This window comes from Pleurodeles waltl, chromosome 9 (assembly GCF_031143425.1).
Source record: "Pleurodeles waltl isolate 20211129_DDA chromosome 9, aPleWal1.hap1.20221129, whole genome shotgun sequence".
NCBI lineage: Eukaryota > Metazoa > Chordata > Amphibia > Caudata > Salamandridae > Pleurodeles > Pleurodeles waltl.
The window spans coordinates 385,990,874-386,008,706 of record NC_090448.1 but is presented as its reverse complement, the minus strand read 5'-3'; the positions used below and the strand labels follow the sequence as shown (position 1 = coordinate 386,008,706).

The following is a 17,833-nucleotide window of genomic DNA, read 5'->3' as shown; positions in this document are numbered from 1 at the left end:
AGATGGGATGGGGCGCTGCGACCGCCAGCAGCTCCCACCAGCAGAACACCGCCAGGCCGTATTATTGGTCATAATACGCCTGGCAGCAGTCTACTGGTGTGGAGCTGCTGCTAGTAGCAGCGCCACCTTACTGCCATCCACTGGCATGGCCACAGCCAGATTTCCGCCCTTCTTGTGGCAGAAATCCAGCTGTGGTCATAATACGGCGGATGGCTGGTAGCCGCAGTGACGGTCTTTTGGGGGCCGTCCCTGCGGTGGTAGGCAGTTTTAACCACCAAAGTTAAAATGAGGGCATAAGTTTCTTTCAGTGCATTGTTGGGGTATAAGATGATATCCTACATCCACCTTCAATAAAAGCCCAAGTACACACAGTAAACACTGTCTGGTCTTTGATATGCATTTTTTCACTGGGATTATTTGCACTAGCATTTTTTTATTTTTTTTATTTGAAACAAGGGATATTGAGTTTTTTTTTTAAAACCTGCAGAATTGCCTGCAAATTGGTACATTGGTGGGCACTAGCTTGGGTCCGAGAATGTTTCAAGAAAAACGGGGCCATTTTTGTTACAGTAGTTGCCCCTCTGCTACTGTTATCCTATCCTCTGGGGGTTTCCTTGTACCCTCTCTGTCACTTTTTCAGAACATAGAATTCAATGCCTGGCATTCTGTAAAGGCTGCCACAACAAAAACATTCAGTTGCTGCCATCCAGTCAGATTGCTCGAATTCTCAAATCCTCTGAAGATCAGCATATTAAGCACTAGATAAATGAAAAAATGCCCTTGGCTGAATGCTGTATGCCCTATGCCCTACCTTCCAAAAAGGACTGCTGAGACCCAAGACATACACCCAAATATGCTTCCTTTACTCAACAAATATGATTGTGATCACAAACAGGACATTGACCATGCCTTAGAATCCTGCTAAGACAAATGGCTCGACGTCTATAGACCACTGGTAACAATTATGGAGCTGGCCGTCGAAGCTCAAGATACTGGTAGAGGGGGTGAACCCTGAGGTCCTCACCAGTTGGGCTCAACGGGCAGTCTGCCTTCTTGGCAACACCAGTTGTGTGCTCTTTTTTGAACGGCATAAGTTGGTTCTGGGAGAATCAGACCCAAACTTGTTGATTTAGCCCCCTGGCCGAAGGGAAGATGTTCTGAGACAGTTTTTTAAAGGATATTGAGAAATTTGGAAGCACGTTCACTGCCCTTGACAAGGTGCAGACCTCCCTTAAGAAAAGTGTTTGAACCTCTTTTGGGCAGGCCAGTTGAGGACACTTAGGGTTGGCCGCTCCTTCTCAAAACTTCCTCAAAAGGAGCTTCACCTTCTATTTTGTGGGGATGGCAGAGCAGTTCTAGAGCTGGATTTTTCTCCTCCAGATCAAGGGGCTTCAAAGGTCCCTTCAACAGGGGGGTTGCCTGTGGATCTCAGGCCTCCTTCAATGAACAATTCTAAGGTAAATCCAGCTCATTTTCCTTTTGTTCTCTTGTGGGGGCAGACCGACATGTTGCACACAAATGGGCCAAGATCTCTTCCAATGCATGGGTTTGAGATACTGCTAAGGGTTACAAAACAGAGCTCACTCATAATCCTGTTCAAACCTCTATGCTTCCCCTCTCGATTTTTCCCTACAAGAGATGAGTTTTATAGACTTAGAAATACGTGTATTTTTTTTAAAGGAGATCATCACTCCTTCCTGCCTGCACCCCAGTGATTTCTGCAGCACCATCTTTCTTGTCCAGAAGAAGGGCGGGGGACACTGCCTGGAACTCAATCTGCAACAATTCAATCAGTGGGTGATTTGTTTTTGCCTCAAGATGGAGGGCATTCACATTCTCCGAGATCTTCTCCAAGAGGGGGGATTGGATGATCTGTTTGGACATAAAAGATGCCTATCTCATGGTTCCCATTTTCGCCCATCACAGGTAATTTCTACAATTCTAATGGCATTCCCAATGGTTCGCGTATGTAGCCCTCCCCTTAGGGCTATCCTCGGCTCCTTGAGCCTTCACCAAACTTATAAAACCGAGTGTTGAGACGCTGAGGCAGAACAGTGTATGAATGATTGTCTACCTCGACAAAATGATCATCATGGCCTAATCCTAGGCTATCTGCTTCTTCAAGTCTGGAGGAAGACCCCTCTTCTGCAGGAGCTGGGCTTCATTCTGAACCTCAAGAAATGAGTGGTGAATACCTCCCAACTGATGGAATTCTTGTGATTCCAGGTACATTAAGTCAAGACTCAGCTTTTACTCCTGCCTTCAAAAACTAAATCAATCAAGAGGGAACTGAAATGTGCACTGAGCAAGCAGGCTGTTTTGTTGGGATCAGTTGTACGACTGGTGGGTCTCTTGGCTTCTTCCATCCAGGCAATCTTCACAGGCCTTCTGCGCTACAGGACTCTCCAGCATTTGAAAATTCAACATCTTTCACACGGGTTGACCTACGAATCTCACATTCCGTTATCTCAGGAAGCGAAGGCAGAAGTAATGTGGTGGGTACAACACATGGAGGCCTGGAATGGCAGAGCCATCTTCAGGGCCATTCTAGACGTGGTCATCAACACCGATGCCAGCCTCTGAGGCTAGGGATGTGGAGACTTCTTCACAGGAGGTAGCTGGTTGTTAGAAGAACTCAGGGCCTGATTCAGATCTTGGCAGTAACGGTCCCTCCATTGATTTTTCAATGGAAAACCAATCTGCCTACTAGGCGGTCCGCCCGATTTAGATGTTGGTGGGACCATATGTAAAAGAGCATCCGAATCCCGCCGACTCCGCCAAGAATCTCCAGTTGCCTTGACGGCGGCACTGGGAATAGGGTCTGACCCCAGGACTCCAGCCACCTTTACTGTATTTGGATGTGCCTTTCCGCCAAACCAACTGTGGCGGTCGGACTTCCACACCTGAGTTGGCAGATTGGAGGAGGAAGGGGCAAAAAAACCTAACTTTTTGCACATTTCCGCTTCCGTTTTGGACTGGACCCGACTGGGCATCAGGTGACGTCACTACTGCCACTGGACCACAAAGGACACACGACCCCGTCATCGCCGGCCTCAAGGTAAGGATACTGCATATACTGTGTACATTATGTGGGTACTGCACATGACTCAGGACCTCTGCAGAAAAATATATGCCACAGGTATTTTTTTTAAATACCTCTGACATGCATATGTTGGAAATACATGTGTGGCAGTGACTGACGGGGACACACTGGTACAAGACACATATCGCACACATGCACAATTGTTATTGTGGTGTCAATATTCATTGCCAAGGAATGCTGGCATCACAATAATGATGAATCACACTTGCTGCCATGTTTATGTGTGCACATTTCAAGTGAATCTGTACCTGTGATACTGTTAGTCCAGTTGTGTAAGTGAGTCAGTATATGTATGTGTGCCATTGGATTTACTGGTCAAGGGAGCTGGAGCGGGTGATGTGGGTTTGTCTGTATATGTGGCAGGTGCATGTGAGTCGGATGTCTGTTGTGTGTTTTGGGTTGTGTGTTTACAACATTCAGGTGTGTGTTGTTGTGTGGTGGTCGCTGTGATGTGTGCAATTGTGCTGTTGTGGGCGTGTTTTGTGCAGATTGGTATGCCATTGTGCTGAATGTTGTGGTTGTGTTGTATATGTGTGTTGTATCAATAGTGTGTGTATGTTGTGGCATGGCTGTATGGCAATCTGTGTTCTCTGCATGTAAATGTTTTATGGTGGAATGGCAATGGATAAAAGTGTGTATATTGTGTGGTATGTTGTGCTGGTTGGACACATATGGCTAATGTACAGTGTGTAGGTCTTGCAATAGTGAAAACTGAATTTAGCAGTATTTTACTATCAGGACATGTAAAACACACCAGCACATGTCCTACCTTTGAAATACACTGCACCCTGCCACTGGGGCTCCCTTTAGCCTACTTTAAGGGTGCCTTACATATACTAAAAGGGATGGTTTTGGGCCTGGCAACTGAGCGCACTCGCCAGGTTAACATCACAGTTTAAAACTGCACACACAGACACTGCAATGGCAGATCTGAGACATGTTTACAGGGCTACTCATGTAGGTTGCACAATCAGTGCTGCAGGCCCACTAATAGCAATTGATTTACAGGCCCTAGGCCCACATAGTGCACTATACTAGGGACGTACTAGTAAATCAAATATGCCAATCATGGATAACAAATCACAATCACAATTTACACAAGGAGCACTTGCACTTTAGCAATGATCAGCAGTGGTAAAATGCCCAGGGTACCAAAACCAGCAAAAATGAAATCCAGCACACAGTCAAAAATACAGGAGGCCGAGGCAAAAAGAAAAGGGAAACCATTCCAAGGATGCCAGGTCTAACAAAAGGTAAATGGTAAACTGGTAGGTATGCATCCTTTGATTTGTAAACTGCTCAAGGGCATTAGGATATCTAATCCGCCTAGGCTCAAATACACTCAGTTATGGGATGTTAACTATGTTCTGCGTTTGTTTGAGCAATGGCCTAACAATGCTTTATTATCAACGAAGTAGTTATCTGCTAAATTGGCCATTTTATTGTGTCTAGTCTTGTGTTGAAGATCTCAGCTGTGAAAGCCCCAGACTTAGCAGGTAGGTTATTTTCTCCTGAAGGAGTCTGTTTTTTAATTTCAAAATAGACTAAGACCCAGTCAAGACAAGATGCATTGAGTACCCAGCTTTTTTTCATAATGATAAGCTCTGTGTTGTCAAATGTGTGAAAGTGTATGAAGATGGCATGGAATGCAGAACAAATCAAACATTCATCCCCAGTCACAGATCTGGGTGTAATCCACCATTTTGTTGCTCACCACCCCATTCCCGTTTGGACCGAGCCATGGGCAAATCAGTCTTGACCCTGCTCCCATGAGAACAGTCCTGCCAGGCCAGGCCTTTCTGGACCAGAAACAAACATCATGGGACTGCATTTGTGGTATCACCCCTCATCAGCCAAGATATCTTGAATCTGGTGGCATAGTGAGCGTGGGACCCAGGCTTGGGCATACCCTTCCCACTTAGGGCGACAAATGCAAAAACAACAGATGATTGACAGAATGTGGAACAAATCAAACATTCACCCCAGTCACAGACAGTCCATCCTTTTTTTTTGCTCTCCGTGCCGTTCCAGTTTGAACTCAATCATATGCAAATCAGTCCTGACCCTGCTCCCCTGAGAACAGTCCAGCCTGAACTGCCAGGCCAAGTCCTCCCTGATCTAGAAACAAGCATCCTGGGAATGGTTTTGGGGTTTCACCCGTCATCAGCCAGTCTAACTTGAATCAGGTGACATACCGAGCACGGGATCCTCGTCTGGGCGTACCCTTCCCACTTAGGGCGACAAATGCAAAAACAACAGATGATGGGTGGAATGTGGAACAAATCAAACATTCACCTCCAAGTCACTGATCTGGGTTTAATCCATCAGTTTTTTGCTCACCATGCCTTTCCAGTTTGAAACCAGCCATATGCAAATCAGTATCGACCCTGTTCCCATGAGAACAGTCCTGCCCGAACTGCCAGGCGAGGTTCTCCCTGGACCAGAAACAAGCATACTGGTATGGGTTTTGGGGTTTCATCCCTCATCAGCATAGCTAGCTTGAGCCTGGTGGCATAGCGTGAGGACCCACATCTGGGCATACCCTTCCCACTTAGGGTGATAAAGGCAAAAACAACAGATGATGGATGGAATGCGGAACATTCACTCCCAGTCACTGATCTGGTTTTAATCCATCAGTTTTTTTGCTCACCATGCCATTCAATTTGGACCCACATATATGCAAATCAGTTTTGATCCTGCTCCAATCAAAACAGTCCTGCCTGAACTGCCAGACCAGGTCCTCCCTGGACCAGAAACAAGCATCCTGGTACCAGTTTCCGGTTATCACCCCTCATCAGCCAGGCTAGCTTGAACCCAGTGGAACAGCAAGCACGGGACCCACGCCGGGGCATAGCCTTCCCAGTCAGGGTGACAAATGCAAAAACAACAGATGATGGACAGAATGTGGAACAAATCAATCATTCATCCCAACTCATATATCTGGGTTTAATTTATCAGTTTTTGTTCACTATCCCATTTCAGTTTGAACCCAGCCATATGCAAATCAGTATTGACCCTGCTCCCATGAGAACAGTTCTGCTTGAACTGCCAGGTCCTCCCTGGACCAGAAACAAACATACTAGTGTGGGTTTTGGGGTTTCATCCCCCATTAGCACGGCTACCTTGAGCCTGGTGGCATAGCAAGCACAGACCAACATCTGGGCATACCCTTCCTACTGAGGGTGATAAAGGCAAAAACAACAGAAGATGGATGGAATGCAGAACAAATCAAACATTCACCCCCAGTCACAGATCTAGGTTTAATCCATCAGATTTTTTTGCTCACCATGCCATTCCAGTTTGGACCCACCCATATTCAAATCAGTTTTGATCATGCTCATATCAAACCAGTCCTGCCCAAACTGCCAGGCCAGGTCCTCCCTGGAACAGAAACAAGCATCCTGGTACCGGTTTCGGGGTATCACCCCTCATCAGCCAGGCTACTTGAACCCAATGGCATAGCAAGCACGGGACCCGCGTCTGGGCATACCCTTGCCATTTAGGGTGACAAATGCAAAAACAACCGATGATGGGCGAAATCAAACATTCACCCCAAGTCATATATCTGGGTTTAATCCATCAGTTTTTTGTTCATCATGCCATTCCAGTTTGAACCCAGCCATATGAAAATCAGTATTGACCCTGCTCCCATGAGAACAGACCTGCTCGAACTGCCAGATGAGGTCCTCCCTGGACAAGAAACAAGCAAATTGGTATGGGTTTTGGGGTTTCACCCCTCATCTGCATGGCTAGCTTGAGTCTGGTGGCGAGCATGGGACCCACATTTGGGCATACCCTTACCATTTAGGGCGAGAAATGCAAAAACAACAGATGATGGACCGAATAAGGAACAAAACAGATCTGGGTTTAATCCATCATTTTTTTTGCTCATCATGCCATTTCACTTTTGACGCAGCCATATGCAAATCAGTCTTGACCCTGCTCCCTTGAGAACAGTCCTGCCCGAACTGCCAGACTAGGCCTTCGCTGGACCACAAACAAGCATCATGGGACTGGATTTGGGGTATCACCCCTCATCAGCCAGGCTACCTTGAATCTAGTCCCATAGAGATCACGGGACCCACGTTTGGGCATATCCTTCTCACTTAGGGTGACAAATGCAAAAACAACTGATGATGGATGGAATGCAGAACAAATCAAACAGTTACCCCCAGTCACAGATCTGGGCTTAATCCATCAGTTTTTTTGCTCACCATGCCATTACAGTTTGAACCCAGCCATATGCAAATCAGTATTGACCCTGCTCCCATTAGAACAGTTTTACCCAAAGTGCCAGGATAGGTCCTCCCTGGACAAGAAACAAGCATCCTGGGACCAGTTTCGGGGTATCACCCCTCATCAGCCACGCTAGCTTGAATCTGGTGGCACAGTGTATTCAGGACCAACACCTGGGCATACCCTTCCCACTTAGGGTGACAAATGCAAAAACAACAGAATATGGTTGGAATGTGCAACAAATCAACCATTCACCTCCAATCACAGATATGGGTTTAATCCATCAGTTTGTTTTCTCACCATGCCATTTCACTTTTGACCCATCAATGAGCAAATCACTCGACCCTGCTCCCATGAGAAGAGTCCTTCCCGAACTACCAGGCTAAGCCCTCCCTGGACCAGAAACAAGCATCCTGGAGCCAGTTTTGGGGTATCACCCCTCATCAGCAAGGCTAGCTTGAATCTGGTGGCAGAGCGAGCATGGGACTCACGTCTGGGCATACCCTTCCCACTTAGGGTGACAAATGCAAAAACAACAGATGATGGACGGAATGCGGAACAAATCAATCATTCACCTCCAGTCACAGATTTGGGTTTAATCCATCCGTTTTTTTGCTTACCATACCATTCCAGCTTGGACTCAGTCACATGCAAATCAATCTTGACCCTGCTCCCTTGAGAACTATCCTGCCCGAACTGCCAGGCCAGGTTCTCCCAAGACCAGAAACAAGTATCCTGATACAGGTTTCGGGGTATCGCCCCTCATCAGCCACTCTAGCTTGAATCTGGTGACATAGATAGCACAGGACCCACAGCTGAGCATACCCTTCCCACTTAGGGCGACAAATGCAAAAACAACAGATGATGGGTGGAATGCGAAACAAATCAAACATTAACACCCAGTCACATAAAATGCATCAGATTTTTTGCTCCCTATGCCATTCCAGCTTGGACCCAGTCATATGCAAATCAGTCTTGACCCTGCACCCTTGAGAACACTCCTGCCCAACTACCAGGCCCGGTCCTCCCTGGACCAGAATCAAGCATCCTGAGACAGGTTTTGGGGTATAACCCTAATCAACCATGCTAGCTTGCATCTGATAGCATAGCGAGCACGAGACCCAAGTCTGGGCATAACCTTCCCACTTAGACAACAAATGCAAAAACAACAGATGATGGATGGAATGCAGAACAAATCAAATATTCACCCCCAGTCGTAGTTCTGGGTTTAATCCATCAGATTTTGTGCTCACCATGCCATTCCAGTTTGGACTCCGCCATATGAAAAACAGTTTTGACCCTGCTCCAATGAGAACAGTCCTGCCTGAACTGCCAGGCCGGGTCCACACTGGACCAGAAACAAGCATCCTGGGACCGGTTTTGGGTTATTTACCCCTATCAGACCAGCTAGCTTGAATCCAGTGGCACACCGGGCACGGGACCCAGGTCTGGGCATACCCTTCCCAGTTAGGACGACAAACGCAAAAACAAAAGATGATGGACGGAATGCAGAACAAATCAAACATTCACCCCCAGTCACATATCTGGGTTTAATCCATCAGTTTTTTTGCTAACCATGCCATTCCAGATTGAACCCAGCCATAGGCAAATCAGTCTTGACTCTGCTCCCACGGGAACAGTCCATTATGAACTGCCAGGCCAGATCCTAATGGACCGGAAATAAGCATCCACGGGCCGGTTTCAGGATATCACCCTTTTCAGCCAGGTTAGCTTGACTCCAGTGGCACAGTGAACAAGAAACCCATGTTTGGGCATACCCTGGCCACCTAGAGTGACTTTAGCAACACAAAAGGATGATGGACAGAGTGCTGAACCTTTTCAAACACACCCCAGTCACAGATCTGAGTTCAGTTCATTGTTCTTTTGCTCACAATGCCATCCCTGTTTGGAGCCAGCCATATGGAAATCACTCTTGACCCTGCTCTCCATGGGAAAAGTCCAGCCCGAACTGCCAGGCCGGATTTAACCCAGATCTGTGACTGAGGGTGAGTGTTTGAAAGGTTTTAGCACTCCTTCCATCATCCTTTTGTGATGCTGATCATTTTGGTCAATTGCCCTTGGCACTTCAAAAGCCATTCAAGCCAGAGTGTGCCGCAACTCTTGCCAGATGGGTCATGGCGGAGGCTGGCATTGTATATATGGTACTCATTTAGCTACAAGTGCCATTGACTCTAAGCTTTTTGTTGTAGGTTGTAGACTGGAAGATATTTGATGTGGAGCCGACTGGTTGTCTGATTCCAATTTTAGGCAATTTTGTAATAAGCATATTGTTTATGCAACTTCTATTGTTGTGGATCAGCTTTGAACTAGCATAATCTGGCACAGAATAAAAAATGTTCCAGCTTTCACAAGAATTTTTGATTCTATTAAGGACACAGAGGCGAGGATTATCCCACCCGTTTTTTGGGTTAAGTGTAGATATTTGCTTTTGTTCGCAAGGTCATGCCAACTTATTCATGCTGTTGTGGTGTGCAAGCTGTATCTCTAGTGCACCAACCCATCCGGTTGTTGCAGCAACTGTTTCATAGATCGTTGTTTGATTTCAGAAGCAGAAGAAAAGCAACAGAGAAGCTGCCTTTGCAGTTCCTGCGGTTCCGTTTGATGTTGTATTATAATTCTTTCAATATTTATTGTTGACTATGAGTATATTTGCAAAGAAAGAGGCAGTCAACAAGCTGTGTCTCAGTTTTGTGGACTCTGTTATGATATCATTGGTGGACTGTGGTAGGGGGTTGTGGTATGAAGGGATCATAGGATTTGAAGTTTACATAATGATTTTTTTACTGTTTTGATTGGTGGCAATTTTGGAGCTAGTAAAGAGAGAGAAGCATATTCCTTTCCTCCACCTCCTTAACAGAATCGAAAATTCTTGGTGTGAATGCTAGAATTTCTATTATTCTATTCAACAATTTTTGCTGTAGCAGAGAGCACATGTTGTTATGGGGTTAAAATGGAAAATGTTCATTTTTTGACACCTCCTTTGTGTTTTTCTTTATACGGATGGATCTGCTTGAAACTTGAATGGACAAAAAATATGCATAATGTTATTTTATTGGAAGGTTTTGTGGCATTTCATCAAACTGTACCAAAGTTATAATCGAAGCAAAATGTGTCTTTTCAATGGAAAGTTAGACATAACCATAACGACACACCCGCTATTCTACCTATCAGATATAACTATAACTACACACTTTCTGTTCTGTCTATCTATCAAAATTGTGGTTTGTATTCTATAATGTCCCTATTCTTTTTCAAATCCTAACTGCATGAATATGACCACCATTCTAAGAAAGTTGGATATGACTGTGCTATACGTACAATGAAATAAATAAATGTATATATATAGAAATATATATATATGAGATTTAACTATATTATGATAATGTATAATCTTAATAATAATGAATATCCTAATGATACTTATAGTACTGAGAATATTATCAATAGAAATAACAACAAATTTGTTGCTATTATTAATATTATTTTTATAACCCTTACTACTGTCAGTAAATAATTAGTAATCCAGATGGAAAAATCTCTCAAAGCAAGCAACACAGCTATATAATGCAACATATGAAAGATAAAAAAACAAAGACGGCAGAGTTCTGATATGTTGCTAGAAATAAGAAAGGTTACAAGTATTTATCCCAGAAACCGCATGTTCTCCTTTATGACTAATATGCATTTTTCTGTCACCTCCTTTGCTGCCAAGCTGCCATCAAAAGCTATTATTCAGAGGAAAATGCAAGAAAAAATGCATGATTCATACAGGTGACAGAACAATATTGGTATAACACTGTAATACTTAATCTGTAAAAATGCAATGCAAGAATAGTATTGTGTGAAACAACCCTTACAAATGGGAATTAAAATGTAAATAAATCACCTCAAGCTTTTCAATATCCTCAAGATAAAATTCTTTTATGGTTTTGTTCTTGTTCTCTGCTTCAATTTGTTCTTTGGTTAGGCGTTTGATCTCGGAATCCTTGTGCATGATATCTTTCTGAAGACTCATGCCCTGATTAAAGGGGAAAACAATATCAGTGTCAATGAAGGCAGGTCCAAAGTAGTTTTTCACTACTCAAATTTTACATGTACCACATTTATATCAGATGGATTTCAGTATAAAATAATCTATGTGAAGAACTTTTACTGTCATTTTTTACCAAATTTTCTTTTTGAAATGAAAAGGAGTGGCACTTTTTAAATCATTTTAAGAGACAAGCTGCAACTATATTGCATGGTATTTCGAGCCTCTGAATGAGATATTGCCAACTTTGGCAGAGTAGCATCCTGTCATCGACCAAGTAAGGCTCTAGGAATCATATGGAGTACATAGCAATTGTGGTGGACAAAGAGGATGGAACAGCATCCAGTAATTCTAAGTGCATCGTCTTCCTGGGGAGCTCAATTTCCATCTAGATGATCCAAATGACTGCAACTCCACCAACCTTCTAGACAACCTAAACAACATCGGAGTCAAGCAACTGATCACCAACCTCACTCACAACGCAGGTCACACCCTGGACCCCATTTTCACTGCCTGTGACAGGGTTAAATTCTTCCAGCCGACGGCGCTAACATGGACTGACCATCACATCATACACTTCACCATAACAAGCATGCCGGAACCCTCCTTCACACCTGCCACCCTCCCACGCCACAGTTAGGAAAACATCACTGATACCAATCACCGCCCTCAACACCAAGAGACCCAACCCAACAGGCAGCATCAAGCAAGATGGGAGCAACTTCTCCGACTTGATCCACAACAACACCAACAAAATCGCCCCCACAAGAAATTCCAACACCAGAAGCTCCAGCTAGAAAGATGATGGTGCACTAGTAAGAACCCATCAGACCATGCCACCTTCAAAACTGCCTCAACAAATATCACCACCACCTCAGAGAAGCAAAAGTAGGACGCCCTGATCAACCGCATTGAGAAAACACCAACCACTCCAAGGAGCTTTTAAACATTGTGAGAGAATTCTCCTACCCTTCAGCCAAGTAGGACACAATCTAGCCCACCCAGGCCCTCTGCGACTCTCTAGCAGACTACTTCCATGACAAAATAGCAGCCATCTACAACAACTTTGTCCCTCAAACCACTAGCCTGACCACCTTCTAACTCTGACAGACGCAACCCACAGCCACCTGATCACCAACTGAAGCCTCTAACAACAAAGGAAACATCAGCCATCATGAGCACGACTCACTCCGGATCACCCAACAACCAGTGCTCCCACTACATCTTCAACCTGGGACAGAGAGAGATCAGTAGCGCCCTCACCCCCATCCTCAATGCCTTTATCAAAACGGCCACCATTTCCAACACCTGGGAGCACGCAGGGGTAAAAATGCTCCTGAAAAAAAATCTGCCAACTCCAGCAGAACTACCGCCCGATCTTGCTGGTACCTTTCCCCGCCAAAGTCCTAGAAAGAGCCATCAAACGACAGCTCTCTGAACACCAAGAAACACATAATCTGACTTCCGCGCCAACCACAGCAACGAGACTGGCTTGATCGCCACAACGGATGACATCAGAGCCCTTCTCAACTGCAGAGAGAATGTAGCCCTGATCCTCCTCTACCTCTCAGCAGCCTTCAACACTGTCTCACACCACACCCTCATCACCAGACTCCACCACTTTGGAATTCAGAGCAACGTCATCAAATGGATCTATGTCTTCTTTGCAGGATGCACCCAAAGAATCCACCAACCTCCTTTTACTTCAGAACCCAAGAACATCATCTGTGGCATTCCCCAGGGGTCCTTTCTCAGCCCCACCCTTTTTAACACCTACATGACACCATTGGCAGACATCGTCCACACCCATGGACTCAACATAATATCATACGCTGATGACACGCAACTCATCCTCTCACTCTCAGAGGACCACACCACCCCAAGATACAACTTCAGCAATGCCATGACCAATGTTGTCGAGTGGATGAGATCCAACTGCTTGAAAATGAACACCGACAATACAGAAGTGATCATTTGTGGAAACAACGCATCCCCCTGGGATGGCACTTGGTGGCTGTTGCTTACGGGCAGGCCCCAACTCTGACAGACCATGCCCGCAACCTTGGCATCATCATCAACAGAGGACTCACCTTCAAGCAGACAGATAAACACAGGTGCTGTCTCCTACTTCCTCCTACTCCGCATGCTATGAAAGATTTCCAGATGGATCTCCGTAGATGCCTGAAGAACGGTAACCCAAGCCCTGATTAGCAGTAGACTGGATTATGGAAACGCACTCTATGTCGGAGTCACCACCCAGCTCTTCAACCGCCTCCAAACTATACAGAATTCCGCAGCAAGACTCAACCTAGATCTTCCTAAATGCACCAACATCACCCCGCACCTCAGAAGCCTACGCTAGCTGCCCGTGCAAAAGAGATGCAAATTCAGGGTCCTGACCCTGGCCTGCAAAGCCCTCCATAACATTGGACCTGAACACATCAACCACTGTCTGACTTTCCACCAACCCACCAGAGAACTCTGGTCAGCCTCCCTCACCCTAGCACACATCCCACGAGTCCACGGGAGCCACTGTGGAGGCAGTTCCTTCTCCTACCTTGCCGCCAAGGCCTGGACCGACCTCCCTCTCCACCTGTGAACCACTACCTCCCTCCCTGAATTCAGAAGGAAGAAGCTCAAAACCTGGCTCTTCAACGAGAGGCTGCCAGCACGCAACATCACCCCCAAGCGCCTAGATACCACTCAGAGTGATTGGTCACGCTCTCCAAATACTGATTGATTTGTTGAAGGACAGGTTACATTTGCATCTTTAAGGTAAGAAAAAAACTCTCTGATGTTCAACAACATCCCATAAAGGTCTGCAAGGGAAATTCATAAAATTGACAAATATAAGCACTTTAAAGACAAATATGTGCCTATGTTCTCATGGATCTGCTATATGTCACAACAAATCTTACTAACCATTTCAGTTGTTTTATAATGGTTCAGCAAGTCATAGGAACCCTTTTAAATAACTTGCATCTAGTGTAAACACTGAAACCAATTCAATGAATTTGCAGAGATGGCAAAAGTGGCAATAAATTACTTGACTAAGTGATAAAACAGTGTTTGAACCAATTATAACAAAACAACTTTCATTACTAAAATTAATTTAAAAAAACACAATTACATTAGTTGAATACAAAACATTTTTACTAAAACAGATAAAATTAATGTTAGTTACAAAAACAAAGAAAAAATAAAAAAAGCACACCATGGTCCAACCTTACATGCCCAACCTCATACAACGTGGTACAGCACTATATTCTGAAGCACAGTCCACAGCTCAGGAACAACTCATATGCTCAGTTATAACCTCATTTGCTTTCCATTCGCAGGGTCTCGGTTAATGTAAAGGTATTTCATATAATCACAAAAAATAGAGAGTCTGCAGGATCCTAGGGCAGACAGCACGGATGTCATGCAGCTCTTTCAGCTGGCTAAGAGAAACATAGGTCTCTCTTGCCAGTGCCTTAACATATGGACCTATCACTTGGGATAGGAGGCTTTGGCAAGAAGAGGAACTGTGGTACATTAGTAGCCTTCCTGTGCAGGCAGGTGTCCATCTTCCTGACTGTAAAACATCCAGCACTTTCTGGCGATTGGGCATGGAATTTAGAGGAGTTTTTTTGTCCATCAACAGGATCCACAAGGAGACTAAAGGGCTTCCGAGGGATGTTGGTAAGACCAGAGATGGAACTGTAGATAGTATGTTTGGCTATTAAAGAAACATGTTTGCTTTCAGTTCCTGGTTCTGCCTATTTGAGCCTAGAATTCAAGAGCCAGTATGGAAATACCAGTGAAAACAAGGTATTCCACAGAAGTTGTAGGTGCAATCTGTAGTGGAACTTAAATGACACTCTGTGTGCAACACTGGCTTTGTGCCCACGTTGGGTCTTAACATTATTTTGGTAATACAAAGGGGTTCAAAGTGATTTTGCAAAAGTAAATACTCTAGGTGGCAATTTCTGGTGATGTATTTGTGTATAAGGGATTTATTATTTAAATAGGGAAAAATTCCCTGAAATACAGACCTGCTCCAGAACACTATCAGATTTGATATCATGCTAACTCAATGGTGGGAATAAACCTTTACAGAAGAAGTACAATTTTAGACAGCCAAAGGGTGGTTTAAGTACTGCGCTCCATCATAAGTGTATGAACAAGTGAGATTAAAGACAGATCAGTATAACACGATGAGAGCAATCAGATGAATACAAAAGTCTCCTGCTACAGATTTGCTAAGAAAGTGCAAGCGCAAGCGCCTGGGTTGGAGGTGTGGTTCAGGAGCATCAAACAGAAAAGTAGACAATACTACCCCTGGACATTTATGAACCAAACATATCTACTTGGGATTACACTGGGCACCAAATAGTGTAAAGTGCCATTAACATTAAAGAGTCTAAAGGTCTGTGATGTAATGGAAACTATAATTGAATTAGAGACATTTTGTTCTGGAATATGAAGTCTTCAATATCTTGTATATTTTGTTCTTATCTTAATATGACAAGTTTAACTTACTTCCTCATTTAAATCTGCAGACCTTTTTTTACCAGCCTCCATTCTCTGAGTAATGTCATTCACATATTTATCTTCAGCATGCTTCCACAACTCTGCTTGTTTTGTTATTGCATCATGTTTAACTTGTAGTGTCATTCTAGTAGGAAACAAAGTGTTATACTGGTAAATGTAATTTTTATTAATAAGTAAACTTTGTGAATTGTATACATATTTTTTACTTATGTTTACATTTTTTCTTGGGATATATGTTCACCACCATTACATACTGGAATATTTCTATGCTTAATCAATTTCCTGTTGGGATGACCTTCAGTAACAAACAACCTCAATGGAAATATAGCAATCGGGCACTACATCCTGAATGCATCAGCTCATTTTATCTAGGTAGATGCTTTGGAGCCCCCACACTTCTGGCATCAAAATCTACTTAGGATCCCAACTACTATTAGACAGTCACCACCATAAGTGGTGACACTTGTTGAGTACTTAGGGCCTCATTATATGTTTGGCGATTTGTGGACTGCCATGTTGGCGGTCCGACCGGCACAACTCTGGCGATCTGACTGCCATATTATGAGTTTGGCTATGGGACCGCCAGCGGTCTGCCGGCCCCACCATACTGTCAGTCAGTCAGCATGGTGGGGACCGCGGCGGTCCTGCACCACAGTGGTCAATGCTAGGGATCCCGGCATCGGGAACGCCAAGACTATTACGAGTTGCCGGACTGCCAAGTTTTCATTGAAAATTCCACTGCCATGGAAAGCTTGGTGGTCCGGCAAATAAGGGGCCCATACCCAAAGGGTATGGCTGCAAGGAGGGTAAGGCGGAGGTCCATGTGGGCCCGCCAAAACATTTGGGGTTTGGTGGGCGTTGTGCGTCCCGTGCACGGCATGGTGCATGGGAAAAAGACTACCCATCGTGCTGACAGGTAGGAGAGCGTGGCTGGCTGTAGCTCCATTATACTGGCCCATGCCTCTGCCCGCCAGTCACTCCAGCCCAGTGTATAACCTGTAATACAGCGGTCCTAGGCCTGTCAGCCAGGTGGTATTTGAAGGGCGGCCACCATGGTGGTCCGACCGTCAAGCTCCCAATGAGGCCCTTACACAAAATATTGAGTTAAAAATATTGGAAGACAGAAATATCAGAAAAACAATATCGTGATTCAAAAATATTGTGATGAAAAAATATAGTTGTCAAGAATATTGTTTTTTTGGGTAAGCAATAATGTTTTTCAGAATGTTGTTTTTTATATCGTTTTCAGTTTCACTGTTGAAAATATATAGGGGGTCATTCCGACCCTGGCCCCGGGGACCACGGAAGCACCGCCAACAGGCTGGCGGTGCTTCCCAGCCCATTCTGACCGCGGCGGTAAAGCCGCGGTCAGAAAAGGGAATCCGGCGGTTTCCCGCCGGATTTCCCCTGCATGGGCTGAATCTCCATGGCGGCGCTGCAAGCAGCACCGCCATGGAGATTCCGACCCCCTTCCCACCATCCTGTTTCTGGCGGTTTTTACCGCCAGGAACAGGATGGCGGGAACGGGTGTCGAGGGGCCCCTGGGGGCCCCTGCACTGCCCATGCCACTGGCATGGGCAGTGCAGGGGCCCCCTAACAGGGCCCCACCATGATTTTCACTGTCTGCTTAGCAGACAGTGAAAATCGCGACGGGTGCAACTGCACCCGTCGCACCCCTGCAACTCCGCCGGCTCCATTCGGAGCCGGCTTCATTGTTGCAGGGCCTTTCCCGCTGGGCCGGCGGGCGCTCTTTTGGCGGTCGCCCGCCGGCCCAGCGGGAAAGCCAGAATGGCCTCCGCGGTCTTCTGACCGCGGAGCAGCCATTTGGCGGTTCCCGCCAGGGTGGCGGCTCCCGCCGCCCACCAGGGTCAGAATGACCCTCATAGTTTTTTTTAATAATTTTAAAGTGT

The 17,833-nt window shown here is 45.2% G+C and overlaps 1 protein-coding gene across 2 annotated transcripts in view; it reads right to left on the bottom strand.

Annotated features, from left to right (window-relative positions):
• Positions 1-17,833, bottom strand: part of CCDC175 (coiled-coil domain containing 175) — a 268,009-nt gene that overhangs the window by 105,236 nt on the left and 144,940 nt on the right. For both annotated transcript variants that reach the window (XM_069207017.1, XM_069207018.1), the window contains 2 exons: positions 15,912-16,047; positions 11,247-11,378 (listed from right to left, as the gene is read on the bottom strand). In XM_069207017.1, coding sequence (XP_069063118.1) covers positions 11,247-11,378; positions 15,912-16,047 — 268 coding nt within the window. The remainder of the gene's footprint in view (positions 1-11,246; positions 11,379-15,911; positions 16,048-17,833) is intronic.